At 32.6% G+C, this 18,356-nt stretch overlaps 1 protein-coding gene across 2 annotated transcripts; it reads right to left on the bottom strand.

The window, feature by feature from the left end:
* Nucleotides 1-449: 449 nt before the first annotated feature.
* On the bottom strand, nucleotides 450-2,237 carry LOC110626300 (NAC domain-containing protein 104). 2 transcript variants are annotated; one of them, XM_021772122.2, is made up of 3 exons: nucleotides 1,787-2,237; nucleotides 740-1,020; nucleotides 450-645 (listed from the first exon to the last, which is right to left on the bottom strand). In XM_021772122.2, exons 1-3 carry the CDS (start codon nucleotides 1,947-1,949, stop codon nucleotides 508-510), a joined length of 582 nt encoding a protein of 193 aa, XP_021627814.1. In that variant the 5' UTR covers nucleotides 1,950-2,237; the 3' UTR covers nucleotides 450-507. The 2 variants fall into 2 exon arrangements, with proteins under 2 accessions (XP_021627814.1, XP_043817602.1); XM_043961667.1 differs by lacking the exon at nucleotides 1,787-2,237 and adding an exon at nucleotides 1,533-1,776.
* Between the last annotated feature and the right edge of the window lie 16,119 nt (nucleotides 2,238-18,356).

Genomic DNA, 18,356 nt, shown 5'->3' with positions numbered 1-18,356 from the left:
ATTCATTAAATATGAACGTTCAAAATCACATCGTTTATATATATATATTTTTTTTCCCAGTAATAAAAACATATATATAGTCGATGTGGGAAATTATTATAAGAATAATAAGAAGGCTTGCATCAGAAGTGACTCAATGCTTGAATCAGCAGGCACCCAATATAAAAGGATAGAAAGAAGATGTGCTTCTTCGTTTTTGTGATACAAGACAACTACCAAATTCCATCAGACTAGTTAAAAGCTATAAAGCCAAAAAGCCTATCAGCAGATTGGGAAAATGCTCAATTGCTCTCTTCTTCATCTCTCCAGCAACCTCACACTCACAGTGCTCCCTGGGCTCCACCTCTTCCTCACGTTTTCACACTCCCACCAATCATCCTTGCACGTGACCGTCTCTTATTATTTTCTTTAATATTATCAAATTTTTAACTAAAAATAATATTACTTAATTGAAATATACAATTAAAACCCTACATTATATTGATCATTTGAATAGAATTACACTAATTAATTTGGCAAACTTATTTCATCAAGATCATCTAAAGACAAGAAAACTTCGTCCAAGCATGACAGTTCTGCTCCATCATCATCATCTTCGTCACAGCTTCGCTCGTACACTTTGCAAATAACCCACTTACTATGGTCCTAAAAGCAAAATACAAAAAAACCATCAAGTCAAAAGCTGCAGTTCCTATGCATGATGATGATTCTTAATAAAAGAAAACTTTGCAAAGCTTACTGTTTTTGGATTTGCTCGTGTTTTGGATGATTTTCTTCTACTGCTAGACGAGGAATCCGATGATAATAATCGATATTCTTCCATTATCCAGCTTGTTTTCATTCCTGCTGGAGCTTCTCCTATGTAAAACCCTAAACATTTCTTCATTCCAACTGTTCTATTTGCGCTTGTAACCACTGATTCTTCAATGCCAGTTGGATTCCAATACCCATTTTCTGTAATCCTATTTTGTGTCCTCCGGCTGTAGAAGTACCATTGCTTCCCTTCAGCTAGTGCTTTGCCTGCATGTTTCCAAATACATCAATAAAAATATTTCTCCATTTAGATTGCTGAAATTTACTATTTAGTTTCTAAATTTTATGGTGGATGAAAATTTATTCTTTTACGTTTGCGTCGAAGATTACACTATTTTGCCAATCGGTTTTATTTTTATCACATATTTAGGTCCTTCCATTTATTATACTATTAGTATTTTAATATAAATTATTATTTATTCCCTAAATATTGAAATTATTTTGCAATTATATATCTCAATTTTGCTATTATTTATTGTCTTTTCACCTCTTCTTTGGCATAAAAGAGAGACAAATATTAGAGAGACAAATGAAATTATAATTATTTATCAAATTGATGGATGAAATCATAAATAATTTAAATATTCAAGAATTAATAATAATAATTAAATTTTAAAAACTAATAGGCGAAATGAACAAAATGACTTAGGATGTCTCCAAAGTAAAACCAAGAGGCTACATAATTTTAGTGATAAATCAATATTAGTGATAAAACTTACAGATTAAATAGGAAATGCCACTCGGAAATATAAGTAGTGAAAGATACAATATATAAATTCTGGAGGTTTTTTGTTTTTGATGGAGTTGGCCTGAAACTCGAAACATCTTTAACCTGGATACAACTCTAATTTCAATGAATTAAAATCCATTAGTATAAACTGTGAATTCTTAATACTTATTTAGCTAGTGATTGCAAAGTGTAAACCAAACTTATTCACTTGCCCAAAAAGGAAGGAACTCTGTATGTACATACCATCAAGTTGCCATGGATCATAAGGATATAGATCAAGATCAGGGATCACATCAGGATGACAAGGTAGAAGAGCTGCCTTACGCTGAAGAAAATGAACAACGAGTTCTTCCTCAGTTGGATAAAATCGAAAACCAGGAGGAAGACTAACATTCCCACCACTCATTTCTGTCGCCAACAGCACCACAAAAATAATCAATACCAGAAGAACAAGAAGAAGAAGAAGAAGAAGAAGAAGGAGAAGCAGCAGCAGCTATGATGGTGGAGTAATGTTGAGATGGGTGACATTTAATTTATAGGATGAGAAAGAAAGACAAGAGACGTGAAAAAGAAGGTATCTTCACATATAGACGAAAACAAATCATCAAACATGGAGGTGGTGAGGTGATTGTTTTGATGGGCTTTAGCCTTTAGCTCTCTCTCTCTCTCAACCTCTATAGGCGGCGGATAACAGATAACGGAAGCCTGATATGTGCTTAAGTAACGGTTATCTGTTATATGCTGCAATAGATTTTTGTTTTAATTTCAAGTTTTATTAAATAATTAAATTAAAAATTGTGGGAATCTTACTTCATGCTTATATCATGCACTTGCTGTCATCCACGTGTCAAACATTAATATGGGTTTGGTCGTGAAGCATATCAAAAGGAACTTTGTTAGTGTGCTTAACCTATGATTATATTCTTCATAATATATGTGCTATACATTTACAACATTTTGGGTCAATTCATTTATTCTAATGATTTATAATTTCTTTATTAATTTAAAATTAATAGTATAATTAACAAGATTAATTAATTTGTTAGTTGAAATGGATTTCCCTGCAGCTCCACATGTCTGTTATTTATGAATTAAATAATTAATTAATAATTAAATATTAGGGAAGAGAATGGAATGAAATCAAAGCTACAAAAATAATTAAACGTAACACTCAAGTTATTGTATGTCTATATATATTAATTTTATATATGCACCTTGCTAGCTTTTTTCTCTAGTTTTAGCCACATAAGTATTTTTTTTATTATTATTATACTAGAAAGAACACAGATGTCTGATTATACTGATGGGGCATATATATTTATTTTATTTTATTTTATATTTTTTCTTTTAAATCATAGATTCATATGATTTAAAGTATTCGTTACATGACAAATGTCTATTTCTGCCTCTCCCCTTTAAATTCACTCGAAAATATAACCACACATGAGCACTTACCAGATTGAAGATTGAATAGTAGAATTTAAAATTTTCCAAATTTACTTAAATATATTTACCACCAGACTAAATTTGTGAGAATAGCACATGATTATTAATAGTTTTAAAATACGGTTAATTTCATTTCATATATTTAATTAAAATTATCAATAAAAATAATAGTTTATGACTATAATTTAGAATTACTTTTTTAATTTTTTTAAAATGCCTATTTAATTGATATGATAGCCAATAATTTTTCAGAAAATAATATATATGAAGAAATTTTTATAAGTTAAATAAATATATTTTATATTAAGGATTTTTCGAATTATTAAAAGTAATTTTGAAAACATTATAATTTTCCGAGTCATCTTTCTGATCTGCTTACAATTTCTGAAGAAAATAACTTTAACAATGAGAACGATCGACTTGAGCAAAGAACATAAAAGAAAGGCGTGGGGATAACTCATAAGAATATTTCTGCAAGGACTTCTTTACTTCATAGAAGTTGATCTTTTTCTTTACAGAAAAACAATTGTTTTTCTTTTTCTTCCCCCAATTCAATAAACTAAGGCCTTATTTATACAAAGAAAAGGTAACTATCTCAAATCATAATTAATGATAGTGTTAAGGTTTAGATCGATTAGACATAACCGGAATCCATAGCAATTTTACTAAAATATTCTATTTAAGTTATTATATTGCAAAAGATCTAAACATAAAAGCACAGAGCATTTCTGTCTTTTAGTAATACACAACCATGTTCATAAACAAGCATTTAGGGATCTTTAAATTACGTGGAATATTAAGTTTATGTTAAATTTCAATCAGATTAAATGTAATGAGAGGAATAAAAAAATAAAATTTAACATAAATCACGTTTAAATGAATAAAATAATAATATTAAAGAGAAAATAAATACCTTTTAATATCTTTATAGTAAAAATACGAGATCATTCAATTTTGGTTAGTTTGTCGCAAACCACAAACCATCTAACTATTCGGTCTCTAAGATGTCCGCATAGAATGATAATCGAAAAATGTTCTAAGTGTTTAAGAAGGGAATAGGTTTTGAATGTTCGCTTTCTGCTTTTCCTACAAAATTTGAAGGCTCTCAAAAAGTTGTCTTTGCTGTGAGAGAACAGCCTCTCATAAGAGACCCCTCTACACTGAAACCTAGAGTTTTAGTATAACAATATTTATTTATTTAACTAATTAAATACATAAATTACAACTATAATTCAAAACTTTAATAAACAAATCATATAAATTTTAGATAATTTCAATTAAGTCCCTACTTAATTAATTAGATCAAAATCATAATTTTTTCCAATTATAATTTTATCACATTATCAATTTATATGCAATCAAGTCCTTCTTGATTTAACTTCTCGTTTTATTTTCTTATACAATTCTTTATGTATATGACCCATTAAGTTTTAAATATGTTGCCAACAAATATAATTAACTAATTAATTAATTTGAAGGTCAAGAATATTATCTAACAACATGTCAAGACTATCCAAATATTCAAAATGTTAAAAATGATCTGACTTAATCTTTCAGTGCATGGTTTGTCAGTGTAACTAATATCCCTTCATCACAAATGTCCTGATTTAAAATTTAATACATGGAACATGTCTGCAATTTTAAATCATATTAGATCTCATCTATTAGTCATTGACTTATTGAATGAAATTTCAAATTTTATTTGCTAATTCATTCTACTTTACGCAAGGATTTCATAATCAATACTAGTAGAGAATAAATGATACATTCCCTAATTTAACCTAGAGTGATGAATACTATCTCAATCACATAAATACCTTCATACAGTTTCTAATATATTCACTTCATCCTCATTTGTTACTCATAAACCAAGTAATGTGTAGATGAATTGAAACATAGAAGTTCCTATATAAGATTGTTTATTGATTTGAAGTCAAATGATCACTTACACGATTATCACTTGAGTAATCTATAGACATAAGTTATTTTTCATATAGATTTCTCAAGTGGGTCAGTTCATTGCACTTATTTATAAAATAAGCACCTACATATTAGTTTTAGATATCTCATATATCTTAACCTATGAGATCAATTGCTTTCTCTAAAAGGAAACAACCTAATATGTACTGCTCTCAATAACTCTAATCATTGTCTAATCATGATAAAAATATCGACAAGAAATATTTGGAGATATTATTTAAATACAATAGAAATCTCACAATTATAACCATATTATAATTACCTTTGCACAATAATATAGTCTCATGGACTTTTTCTTTACTCGAGATTCAATTAAATTAACACTAAAGATAAATAACAGTCTTTATATAATATATTTAAATACTTAAAATATATATAAAATAATATCAAATTACAATCAAAAGATTGGCTATAGGTAGGGGTGAGCAGTATTCGGTTTAAACCAAAATAACTGACTGAACCGATTAATTTCAAAATTTTGGTTTGGTTTTATTTTTTATTCGATTCGGTTCGGGTTTAATTTTCTGAAAAATTGGTGATTTCGGTTCGGTTCGGTTTTAGATTCAAAAATTTCGATTAGACCGAACCGAACCGAAATCACCTATACTACGTCGTTTTGAAATGTACCCTTATTTGCCCTAAATCTAAAAGCCGTGCCACTGAGTAGAGTTCACGCTAATCTCCATTCCACGCTGCCTCATGTCACATAACACAATGCCTGTGTCTCTTCTCTGAGCACTAAGCTCCACCACTTCCAGCGGGTCCACCGTCCAACCTCCACTCTCCTCCCGGCATCGACTGATTAACCATTGCGGCTAACTCGGGTCGTTGCTCTTCACTACGTTGCAGATGCGCGACTTAACAACGCCGACTTCTCCTCACCTCACTGTCGCTCTCTAGTCTCTCTCTCCACGCAATCGTCGGCGTCGGCCGTCGCTCTCCACGCAATCGTTGGCCGTCGCTCTCTAGTCCATCGGCTCTCCGCACCGTCAGCAACTTGGTTGTTTTCAGTCCTCTATCTTCCTCAGTCTTCCTCAGTCCTCAATCCTCATCAGCAACTGTAGAAGGTAAGTAAATTTTTTTTATAAAAAGTATTGAGTCACTATTGAGAAAAGTGTTTGGTTGTGTAACTTTCTTGTTTGAGGTATCTTTTTAAATATCCTAACACTACAAACAATATAGACAACATGCTAAGACAAAATCTAACACAGCTAAGAAAAAAGACTTTATATTTATTACTAAAAATCTCCTTAATTCCTTTCAAATTCTTCTGATGCGGTCATACTTTCCGAAGAAATTGCCCATGGAAAGTAAGTGAACTGTGAACTTGGCTCATTTACTGATCAATGATCAATAGCTTTCTTATTTATATTTTACAGTACTTGGGTGGACTTATAGCATAAACTGTAACTAAGAGCTGATTTGGAACTTACTTTTTGTACTAACTGTGTTATATTCTAGAGTGGGTTATCTTTCGTATAAAAGGAAATACTAATGGCAACTTGCTTTCGCAGATTCTTAGAATAGTAAAAATCAATGTGAAAAAAAAAATAAAGTTTAAAAATCGATTCAACCGATTGAACTGAACTGAACCAAATCAGTTCGGTTCGATTCGATTCGATTATTCCTCTTATTCTGTTCGGTTCGATTTATGTAAAATTCTATAATTCGATTTTCGGTTATTTCGGTTCAGTTCGGTTTAAACCAAACCGACCGAATGCTCACCCTTAGCTATAGAGTATGTTACTAACAATCTCCCACTTGCACTAAAGCCAATCATCCATATGACTTATCACATAAGTATATATGCAGTAGTTATATTTCTACTGGAACAATGCCTTAGTAAGAGAACCTTTAAGATTCTCATTAGTGAAACTCACTTTATCTCCACATCTTTTCTTTCAATGATCTCTCTAATTATTTGAAATCGCCTAAATACGCACTTGAATTTTTAATGAGACTTGGGTTCCTTTGCTTATGCAGTAGCTCCATTGTTATCACAGTTCAATGTAACTGGATCAATAATACTAAAAACCTCACCAAGTTTAGAAATGAACTTTCTGATCCAAAATTGTCTCCTTTGCAACCTAAGACATAGAAGTGTACTTGGTTTTTATAGAATCTGCAGTGGTCTCTAGTTCAAAACCATTCCAACTCACTACTCCACCATTTAGAGTAAAATTGTAATCAGATTAAGATTTGTTTTCATCAAAATCTGATTAGAAATTCACATCTGAATATCCATGAACTTTGAGTTCATCAGTTCTTTGAAGTGACATAGTCAGGATTCCTTTCTTATATTCCTCCATGCTAAACCGTTTTAGCACTTTGTCAGTGTAAATAGATTTTGATAAGCCAAGTAACCTTTTAGATCTATCTCTATAGATCTTAAAAATCCTTTATAAAGAAATTTTTGGACAACCAAATCTTTACAGATTATAGTGATAGAATATCATTTCCTATTATTAATATGTCATCTATATATAAAATAAGAAATACAACTCCACTCCTACTAACCTTTTTGATACAAGGTTCTGTAAGGTTGAGATTACTGCAACCTAAAAATTACGCAGCGAAAAATGAAAATCTTTGTTTTCCCTTTCAGGATCCGGGTGGTTCGTTTATTTCGAAAGGAAGTATAAGAGACTAACCTTTTATACTTGATGAGAAGAGACAGTTCTGGACTGATGGTGCTGCTTCTGAAACGAACACCCTCAATGGTATTCACATTAATGTTTCTGTCCGGAGTGCTACCTCTCTCAATGGATGGATAACCTATGTACTCCCCAATTTGCAACATAGAAAAACGATCGCTCAAAGAACCTTGCTCCCGCGATTCAAAGAAGGTCTTTTATTCATTTTTTAGTCTTTTTCGTTTCTTCACACTTATTTTCGTAAAAGAGTTGTGTTTATAACCCACTATTACAATCTCGCAGATACTCAAATATATATGTGATAAGTCCCTTTTTGAAAAGAAAAAAGGAAAAATTCTTTATCTGTAACAGTTACAGATAGACTGCAGATCTTTTAAATATTATTATCTTATAATAATAAATAATTAATATTAATAATAATATCTTTATTATTATTTAATTATATTAATGGGTTTTTAGCCTATTAATATGACATAGCACATTAACGGCATTCTTTTGTATGTAACCCAATAGGTTCACATTAATTAGCAATAAGCCCAGTCCCACAAGGCCCATAAATCATAAACAGCCTCTAGCAAGATAATTATGACTATTCAATTAATATGAGAATCGATAGTCCGATAAAGTCTAATAAACAGAATATGTATTAATCCATTTGTCATAAGATATCTAGTTTGAACATAAGTCATGGTCAATATCAAACTTATGATTTCTTGATCTCTAAGTAGACTAATAAAACCAAATGATATTGATCACACTATCAATTCATTTGAGCACGACCATGCATTTCTCAGTCTCACTTATCAAGGGGCACAAAAGATATCTCTCTCAAAGAGAGGAACAAATTCTATCTCGATTGTTCAATATCCTCTACATAATTTCTATTATGCTCAATCATAACTTTTATGATTATCCGATTAAAGACAAGTTTGGTTATGTCAAAACATAACAGTTCTTATGTTGGAAACTATGACAATCTCAAGTCAAAGGATTAAAACATAACTATCTTGAGACTCACTTATGACAATAACCCATGTAGATCTCAATGTGGATCCATCTAATACTTTATTCTCTAACAAGTATCTATGATTATTTATTTATATCAATATACACATATCATCTCATGATTATCAATCAATAATTATACTAGTCATATTTTATTATTATCGCCATAATAATAAGTAATTAGGAATGTTAATCATTATTATGTAACATGCAAACAAATAATAATGATAATAAAACCTCTTTTATTAATAAACAAAATGACATACAAAAAGGTCCAAGATAATGGTCTAGGGTAAATACACTAACAGGTTCATCCATAATTTTTAATCAAATCAAACTATTTGATCGTTTTATCAAAATAGATGTTCTATCTACATGAAACTTGTGTTTTCATAGCATACATTACAATCTCTGTTTCCGGTTCCACTTGGATGTCCATTTGTGGTTCTTGGACTTCTTCGTCAAGTTCTATCTGACTCCCACTGCTTCTTTCAAAAGAAATGCTTTTTTGAAAATATAGCATTTTTTTGAGATAAATACCTTTTCTCAATGGATGATAGGAGTAGTATCCTATAATTTCTTTTAGATATACCATAAACTTACATTTATTTGACTTAGCTCCCAGCTTATCAGATACCAGACGCTTCACATAAACATCACATCCCTAAATCTTAATCTGTGATAAGACTGTTGACTGTGCAGTTGTCGAAGCCGGTTAAAAATAACTTTTTTAGTTATCAACAATTTTACAACTATAGATAGTGGCAAAAGGATCGAATCCACAGGAAATTGATACTTACATATTTTTCTTATCAAGACCAAGAAAATAAACTGAAAGCAAAATAAACTGAAGGTAAATAAACTGAAAGTAAAATAAAAGGGTGAGTTTTGAGATTGATTCAGTTAAACTAATAATGAAAGCAATAAAGTAAAGCAAATAATAAAAGTAAAGAAGATTCAAATATAAGAAAAGTTCTAGTTGAAGAATTGGATTCGCTTCAGTTGTTGGGATTGATCATTCATACTTAGGTTCCTTTATTTGATTCAATAAATTAGTTATGGAGATGGAAGACGCTTCTCACCACCATATCTCTCCTTAAGCATAAATCAATTAGGGAACGTCCTCTAATTAATTACTAATCAACAAGTTGCCAAGGAACGTCCTTGGGCCTTTGGCATCTAACAACTGTCAATTGCATAAAGAAATAGAGAGACCTAATTCTAGCTACCCAAACGCATGGTAATATTGCTAGATCATGCAATTTTCTTAGTTTTTACACCAAGAGTTACTTGTGTTTGAATAATCCAAGCAATTACGGACTTAAAACTATCCAAACTAACAAATTATTACCTTGCAATCAAGATTCAATTGGCCTTATTGATCTAAATAACAAAGCAATAATGGAATTAAGCATGAAATTGCATAAATATTAAAAAATAAAAGATAAACAATGTACGTTCAGATCTCCCAATCCATAAAACAACTAAAGTTTCAACCAATCTTCAACTAGAAATAAAGGTTTCAGCCACTCATGGCTGAAACAAAACCAAAAATAAAGAAAGAGATGAAGAAGAGATGTGGCCACTTGCAATCCCGTATGTGTGTCCAAGGGAGAGTAGAAAAAGCATGGGGAGGCTCCTTATGTGTCTTTTTATAGTTGAAAGCGTTGCCCTAGGTCTCCTTGATGAGGTGGAGTCTTCTTTTAAATTTCAAATTTTGAATCTTGATTACTTGGGAGGCAAGTATGTCTTCTTGAGATTTTGCTTCCAAAAAAAGCTGAATTTTGAATGTGCATCTTCTTAAGATTTGGCTTCTTGAATAAGAAGTCCTTCTTAAGATTTGGCTTCTTGAATAAGGGAAAGACTTCTTGAAGATTTGAAATTTGAATTTCAAATTACTCTGCTGAATGTACTTTCCTTATTTACCACTTTCCTTATTTATCACTTTTCTTATTTATCACTTTCAGCTGCAACTTGACTTGGGCAACATGCTTGTTCTCTTTTATCCTATTTTAGGCAGTTTTAAGAGCATTTTCTCCAAATTACCCTTTTACACCATTTTCTGCAAAATAAAATCAAAATCACAAAATTAGGCAGAAAAAGTGTAAATTAACATTAATAACATCATAATAAAATGGTCTAAATTTGGACTGATCAACTGCCATTTTATTAGTCGATATCTCATATGGGTCTTATTAACAGAATTGGATAAAATTCTTTTAAGAAGGTATATCGCATTTTGCAGGGCATAACCCTAAAAGGACAAAAGTAAGTCTACAAGACTGATCATAGATCGTACCATATCTAATAAAATACGATTTTTCCTTTCTGAAACTCCATTATGTTGTGATGTTCCAGGTGGAGTCTATTTTGAGAGAACCTCATTCTCTGTTAGATAATCACAAAACTCTTGACTCAAGTATTTAGCACCTCGATCGTATCTAAGTGATTTAATATTTTTGTCAGTTTGTTTCTCAACTTCAATTTTGAATTCTTTGAATTTTTTCAAAAGATTCGAATTTATATTTCATTAAATACATAACAATGTCTCATAAAGTTATCAGTTAATATAATGAAATATAAGTGTTTATCTATGGTTTGGGTACTTATTGGTCCACATACATCTGTATATATATGGCCCAATAATTTAGATAATCTTTTGCCTTTTCTTTAATAAATATTTTGATTATTTTACCCGTTAAACAAGTTTCACAAGTTTTATATGATTCATAAATAGATGGATCAAGATATTAATCTTTATATAACTTAGTGATTCTTGTTTTATTTATGTGACTAAGTCTACAAAAGCCAAAGTTGATTATTCATTTTATTTCTTGTTGTTTATATTTAAAATAGGCCTTTCAGAAGAAATATTATATAGACCATTTATATAAATTTTAGTTCCATAATAAATATCTTTATTATAAAAGAGCAAGTATTATTCTCAATAATAAATTTAAATCCATTATTCAAAACTAAGTATGAAATTGAAATAATATTTCTGCAAAGTCTTGAATAAAATAACAATTATTTAACTCTAATACTAAGCCTGAGGATAAAGGTAGATAATAAGTTCCTACAGCTAATACAACAACCCCTTACTCCACTTGCCACTCGTAGGTCCACCTCTCATTTCCTCAACTTTCTACTACTCTTTAGTTTCTACATATTATTGCAAATATGAAAAGAACATCCCTATTAAATACCCAATTATAGGATTTAAATATAGAAAGATTAATTTCAATCATAAATATACCTGAAGTAGAAGTTTCACTAAGCTTCCTTGCCTTCATGGTAGCGAGATACTCCTTGCAATTTCTTCTCCAATGTCCTTCTTTGAGACAATAATGACAAATACCTTTATCTTTCTTGACACCTTTAATAGTCTTCAATGGTATATATGCTTTCTTCATGTTCTGCTTTGTAACGACCCGAAAATCGGACCGCTACCGGCGCTAGGATCCAGATCGGCATAAGGCCGCCGGGGCCCGTAGCAAGCCTACTATGCATTCTGAACAACCGGTATAATCCCCAAACATGAATAAACATTTCCAGAAAACATTTAAAACTTTACCTTTAACCAGCTTGACCTGTGTATGCACTATGACTGAACTCATAGAACCACCCTAGGGTCAGCATACTCTATGTCAAACTCGGTCCAAAACATACATCAACATAAAAATAAAACTCATGTACAAAGGGATTATCCAACTCGGGCCAAGCACAATACTATAACTCTGAACAAATTACATAATATCATTTTAAAAAAACAACTCTTTTACATCTTTACATAAACTTACATTACATATCTTTACCTTACATCATGTCCACTACTAATCTATTACATGAATCTGACCATAGACATAACCTGCTGGTCTTCTGAATATCTCTGACCCTGCAAACCTGGGGTTAGGGGAGAGGGGTGAGCTATAAAGCCCAGTGAGCGGAAACCACACTAGCGGAACAGTTCATTTACAAGTATGCCATCATGGAATGCATCACACCACAAACATATCACATCAAGGATGAACTTGTCACCATTAGCCCCCTACATATCGAAATATGTCCAACTATACTAGGGGCGATGAGGCCACACCTAGTATTCGCTTACATAACTCATATCATAACATGTCCAACTATGCCAGGGGCGATCAGGCCACACCTGGTCTTTCCTTACATATACATGATGCCAGGGGCGATTAGGCCACACCTGGGCTTTCTATCTCATACCATATCCTCTCATATCATATTGAGGGCTAAGGATCATCCAATATCCATCCACATCATCAACATATTATGCAATGCATCATATTCGTGGATTCTAATGCAAAACAACCTAATACATATCATGGCATTTTATGATGCATGGATCATGCTCAAAAATCATTTAATTTTTTAAATTAAAGCATTAGGTTTAGTTCCACTCACCTTTGACTAGCTCTGGGCCGACTCTGAAATGGCTAACACTGCTAAACACCTCGGTTCCTCGGGTCCGATCCTACACAGGTGGACTCTAGTGAGGTGCCAAACACACCCTAAACAACTCATAAAGAACTCCCCAAAAACCCCTTAAAGCATCAAGGAAACATGCATACAGAACATTCATGAAAAGGTTGGAAGGGCACTTTCGGTGGCACTTTCGGCGGCCGAAGGTCCCTCCCAGAGACGAAAGTCATGCAGGTTCGGGGGCGCCTTCGGCGGCCGAACCCTTTCTCCAGAGATGAAAGTCATGCACTTTCGGCGGCCGAACATCACCTTAGGCGGCCGAAAGTCTGCTTCAGCTCTGAAACACAACTTTCGGGGGCAAGGTTTGGTGGCCAATCCATGCATCCATAGGCATGTTCGGCGGCCGAAACCACCTTCGGCGGCCGAACCTGAGTTCTTCCAGAACTCAGCCCTTGTGCATACAAGCCTCCCAAACCCCCAAAACAAGCATCCAACCTTTTCAAACATGCATAAACTTCTCAAAACCAAGCATAAACCCTTAGTCATGCATAAAGGAGCTTAACAACTAGATTAAACTCCAAAAAACAACATCAAAAGCATATATAGATAGTTTATGACCCACATAGGCCAAAACTATCAAACAACCCATAATCTCACTTGCTCTTTCCCAATCATGCATACACTCTCCCACAAGCATAAACTAGCTCAAATCTTCCACCTAACATCACATAAACACACATTGGGCACAAAACCCACATAAACCCTAACATGCATATCTACCCATACTCAATCATCAAAAACATCATTAAACCAACTTAAAACTTCATTAAAACACTAGGAAGGCAAAGATCTACACTTACCTCTTGAAGATCGAGAGGTGGTGCGATCTCTAACTCGGAGGTGTGGAGGATCCAAGCTCCAAAAGCCTCCAAACTTTCACAACTTCTATTTGGGCTTCAAAACTTCAGAACAAAGGTAGATTTCATGAAAACATGAAGGATGGGTAGAGAAAAACATGAAAACGACCAAAGGAGGGCCAAAACTCACCTGAGCTCGAGAATGGGGAGAAAACTCGCCCATTTTCGATCTGAGGCCTCTTTATAGGTGGCCTGCTGAACCACCTTCGGCAGCCTAACGTGCCCCCTAAACTCATGCATGTTCGGCGGCCGAACTTGAGGTTCGGCGGCCGAACCTGGTTCATTTCAAACAAGGCTTTCGGAGGCCAAAGGCACTCTCGAAACCTTCCCATGTTCGGCGGCCGAACTTCACTTTCGGCGGCCGAACCTGGCAAATGCCTCATTGGTCTTTTCTTTTCAAAACTCAAATCTTTTTCATTTAAAACCATGAAATCAGTAAAAACATTTTAGAAAACACCTTTTACCCTACAAGAAGACTCTGGCATCATCAAAATCCCAGATTCCAACGGAGATTCCGCCGGGAGGTAGGGATTCCGATGCCGGAATCTAGCCGGGTATTACATGCTTCTTCTTGAGTTTTTTCTTAGCCTTAGAAGATTGAACCAGAACACTGATACTTTTTCCTTTTCAAAGGATTTCTCAGCAGTTATAAACATACTCACCAGCTCAGGTAGTTCAGCATCTAGCTTGTGCATGTTAAAATTCATAATAAACTGAGTAAAGGTAGGTGGCAGTGAATAGAAGACCAAGTCAACACTTAACTCATGGTCCATGACAAAACCTAATCGGGTCAATTTCTCTATGTACCCAATCATCTTCAAGCCATGGGCATAGACTAAAGAACCTTCTGTCATTTTACAACTGAACAATTATTTTGAGGTCTCATACCTTTCTGTCCTCTTTTGAGAGCTAAACAGCTCTTTGAGGTGAAAGATAATAGTGCGAGCATCCATATTCTCATGCTATTTTTGAAACTTAGGAGTCATGCTAGCTAACATCACACATATAGCCTGGACATCATCATCAATATGATGATCGTACTTATCCTTAACATCTTCACTAGCTTTCTCATTAGGAATATCAGGTATGTCTTGATCGAGAGCATACAATCTCTTTTCTTACTTGAGAGCAATTCTCAAATTGCAATACCAATCCAAAAAGTTCGATCGAATCAATTTGTTAGCATCAAGTATACTATGCACAGATAGGTTATTACTTATGATGGAAAAAAAATCTACAAATGCAGAAATAATAATTATTAGTCTTATATATTTTCCTAATTATTAGATAAGATTTTTAATCTTTAATTAGTCTCCCACTATTTTATTTAAATTAATAGCCCTATCTATCAATTCAGAAAATCCAGTAGTAGATTTTCTAGTACACTAGGATCCCATTTAATTTAAATAATCTTGAATTTGCCCAACAAATTACTATAAATTAAATCAGGTAGATAACGTAATTTATCAATCACATCTCTATGTGACTCCTAGATCAGCTAAGTGACAACCTTTTGTCTGTATCATATCTTATATGTTATGCCTCAATCTTACCTTAAACTTACATGATCATGGGTTTGCCTATTCAAATCAAGAAATTTAGTTAAGTAGAACCATTGTTCAGAAATATCAAATATTTCATAGCATTAATCATATTCAGATGAAATTAACCTTGAATTTTCTCAACAATATAATAAGAATCAAACTCTGGTTTTATGCTATAACAATGGATGGTAACTAATCATGTTCTTAACATATACTTAAAATTTTAATTAGGAATTTTAATCCTAAGATTTCTATTAAGATTTTATGCATAGGCACTATTGTTGTATAGCCTACATATCAAATACATAAACATACACCCCTAACATCTCATTTTAATTGGATGATTATGAGTATTTTAAAAACAATTCTATTGATGCATAAAGTGAACTTGATAGTTTAAAAACATAGGTGGCAGCTTCTTTGATCTTCGGATGTCAAAAATGGCTCCTCCAATGCACCACGTCCAATGCTCCTTATAATTTTTCAATGTCTCATTTTCTTCTTGAGTTACAAAAATATTTCTATCTATATATTATAATCATAACTATTACATAATATAAATAAGAAACCTTGAGTTACATTCAAGGGGAGTTAGACAAGAAGAAAATTTTACAATTCATAATAAGATGGAAGGGCAGGACACGCAGGCCCTATTTAAAAATTACCAAGAAAAAATGATCCAATCATTCATCCATTGATAGAGCATATTTTAGACCATTTTATCATGATATTATTGATATTTATTTACAACTTTTCTGCCTAATTTTATGGTTTTGATCTTATTTTGCAGAAGATAAGTGTAAAAAGACAATCTGGTGAAAATGCTCTTAAAACTGCCAAAAAGTGCCAAATATGGAAAGTGCCAAATAAGGAAAATTTTCAAATAAGGAAAGTTTTCTGATAAGGAAAGTTTTCAAATAAGAAAAGTGCAGAAGCAAAAGCAGATAAGGAAAGTGCAGTCAGCAGATTATTTGAAATTCAAATCGCAGATCTTTCTTTCCTTGTTTAAAGATGTGCAGAAACCTCAGCAGTCAGATCTTCCTATTTAGGCAGCAAGGTTTCAAGAAGACGCACTTGCCTCTCTTGCGTTCAGTATTCAAGATTTGAAATTCAAACGAAGGCTCCACCTAAAAAGGAAAGTCTGGATAGCTTATCTTTCCCTCTGCACAATCCATCTGCGCACCTCCTTCCTTCTGAAGAGCCAATCCGCGCGCCTCCTTCCTTCTGAAAGCCTTGCAACGTGCTTCTTTCCTTTTTAGACACAACTTGGGCAGCAAGCAGCCTCTTGGGCAGCAAGTAAGGACCTAGAGCAACACTTTCAACTATAAAAAGACATATAAGGAGCCTCCCCATGCTTTTTCTACTCTCCCTTGGACACACCTACGGGATTGCAAGTGGCACCATCTCTTCTTCTTCCTTTCTTTATTTTCTTGTTTTGTTTCAGCCATGAGTGGCTGAAACCTTTTATTCTAGTTGAAGATTGGTTGAAACTTAAGTTGTTTTATGGATTGTGAGATCTGAACATACATTGTTTGTCTTTGGTTTATTCAATATTCATAAAATTTCATGCTTGATTCCATTATTGCTTTGTTATTTTGATCAATGTGGCCACTTGATTCTTGATTGCAAGGTAATATATTGTTAGTTTGAATAGTTTTAAGTCCGTAATTGCTTGGATTGTTCAAATATAAGAACACTTGGTGTAAGAACCAAGGAAATTGTATGATCTAGCAACATCCATGCGTTTGGGTAGCTAGGATTGGATCTCTCTATTTCTTAATGCAATTGACAGTTGTTTTGATGCCTAAGGCCCAAGGACGTTCCTTGGCAACTTGTTGATTAGTAATTAATTAGAGGACGTTCCTTAATTGGTTAATGATTAAGGAGAGACATGGTGATGAGAAGCATCTTCCATCTCCATAACTAATCTATTGAAACAACCGATGAAACATAGTGTCAATGATCAATCCGAACAACTGAAGTGGATCCAAATCTTCAACTAAACCTTTCTCATTGTTGATTTCTCTTTATTTTTATTATTCGCTTTCAGTTTTAGATCAATTGAATCAATCTCAACCCCTCCCCATTTTACTTTCAGTTTATTTGCTTTCAGTTTATCTTGTTTCAGTTTACTTCTCGTTCAATTTATTTTTGTTTCAATTAATTCTCTTGGTCTTGATAAGGAAAATAGGTAAGTTTTCAAATCCCTGTGAATTCGATCCTTTCACCACCATCTACAGTAGTAATATTGTTGATAACCGGAAAGGTTATTTTTTACCGGCTTCGACAACTACGAGTCATCCATACACATTGAGGTTTTCAAAATTTGTCCATAATCATCCATTATGTAAAAAATGCAAATAAAATTAACCATTAATTTATATTATATTTATTATTGATTTTGTGTGCTAAAATTAAAATTAAAAAATTTAATATTTTAATTTTGGTATCAATAAAAAACTAATTTATGAACAAAATAATTTTATTCAGACCTCTAATCATATTGGAATATTAAAATTTAATTTTAATAGTAAATTATAAAATTAAATTTAATATCATTAATTTTCAGAATTAGTTTAATAAATAAAATAATTTTATTTATATTTCTAATCAAATTAGAAAATTCACTAAAATTAATTTTAACTACTGTTAAAATATTTAAATGGCCCAAATTAATAAAAACTATTTTAAATTAAATAGCTATTTAATTTATAGACTAACAATATTTTTAAATTTATTTTCTGCCCAAAAGGACTATTTTGAAACTTTTTAAAAACTTATAGGGACTAACTCATAATTTGATTAAAACTTCATCTTCTAT

The sequence above is a fragment of the Manihot esculenta genome, chromosome 11 (genome assembly GCF_001659605.2).
Source record: "Manihot esculenta cultivar AM560-2 chromosome 11, M.esculenta_v8, whole genome shotgun sequence".
NCBI lineage: Eukaryota > Viridiplantae > Streptophyta > Magnoliopsida > Malpighiales > Euphorbiaceae > Manihot > Manihot esculenta.
The sequence above is the reverse complement of the archived record's forward strand: the minus strand, read 5'-3'. Positions and strand labels throughout refer to the sequence as shown.

Excerpts from the sequence above, each read along its gene's own strand:
- LOC110626300 (XM_021772122.2), bottom strand. The coding sequence starts at position 1,949 with ATGAGTGGTGGGAATGTTAGTCTTCCTCCTGGTTTTCGATTTTATCCA. Across the intron at positions 1,021-1,786 it reads TGATCCATGGCAACTTGATG|GCAAAGCACTAGCTGAAGGG; the intron begins GTATGTACATAC and ends GGAAACATGCAG. Across the intron at positions 646-739 it reads CACGAGCAAATCCAAAAACA|GACCATAGTAAGTGGGTTAT; the intron begins GTAAGCTTTGCA and ends TTTTGCTTTTAG.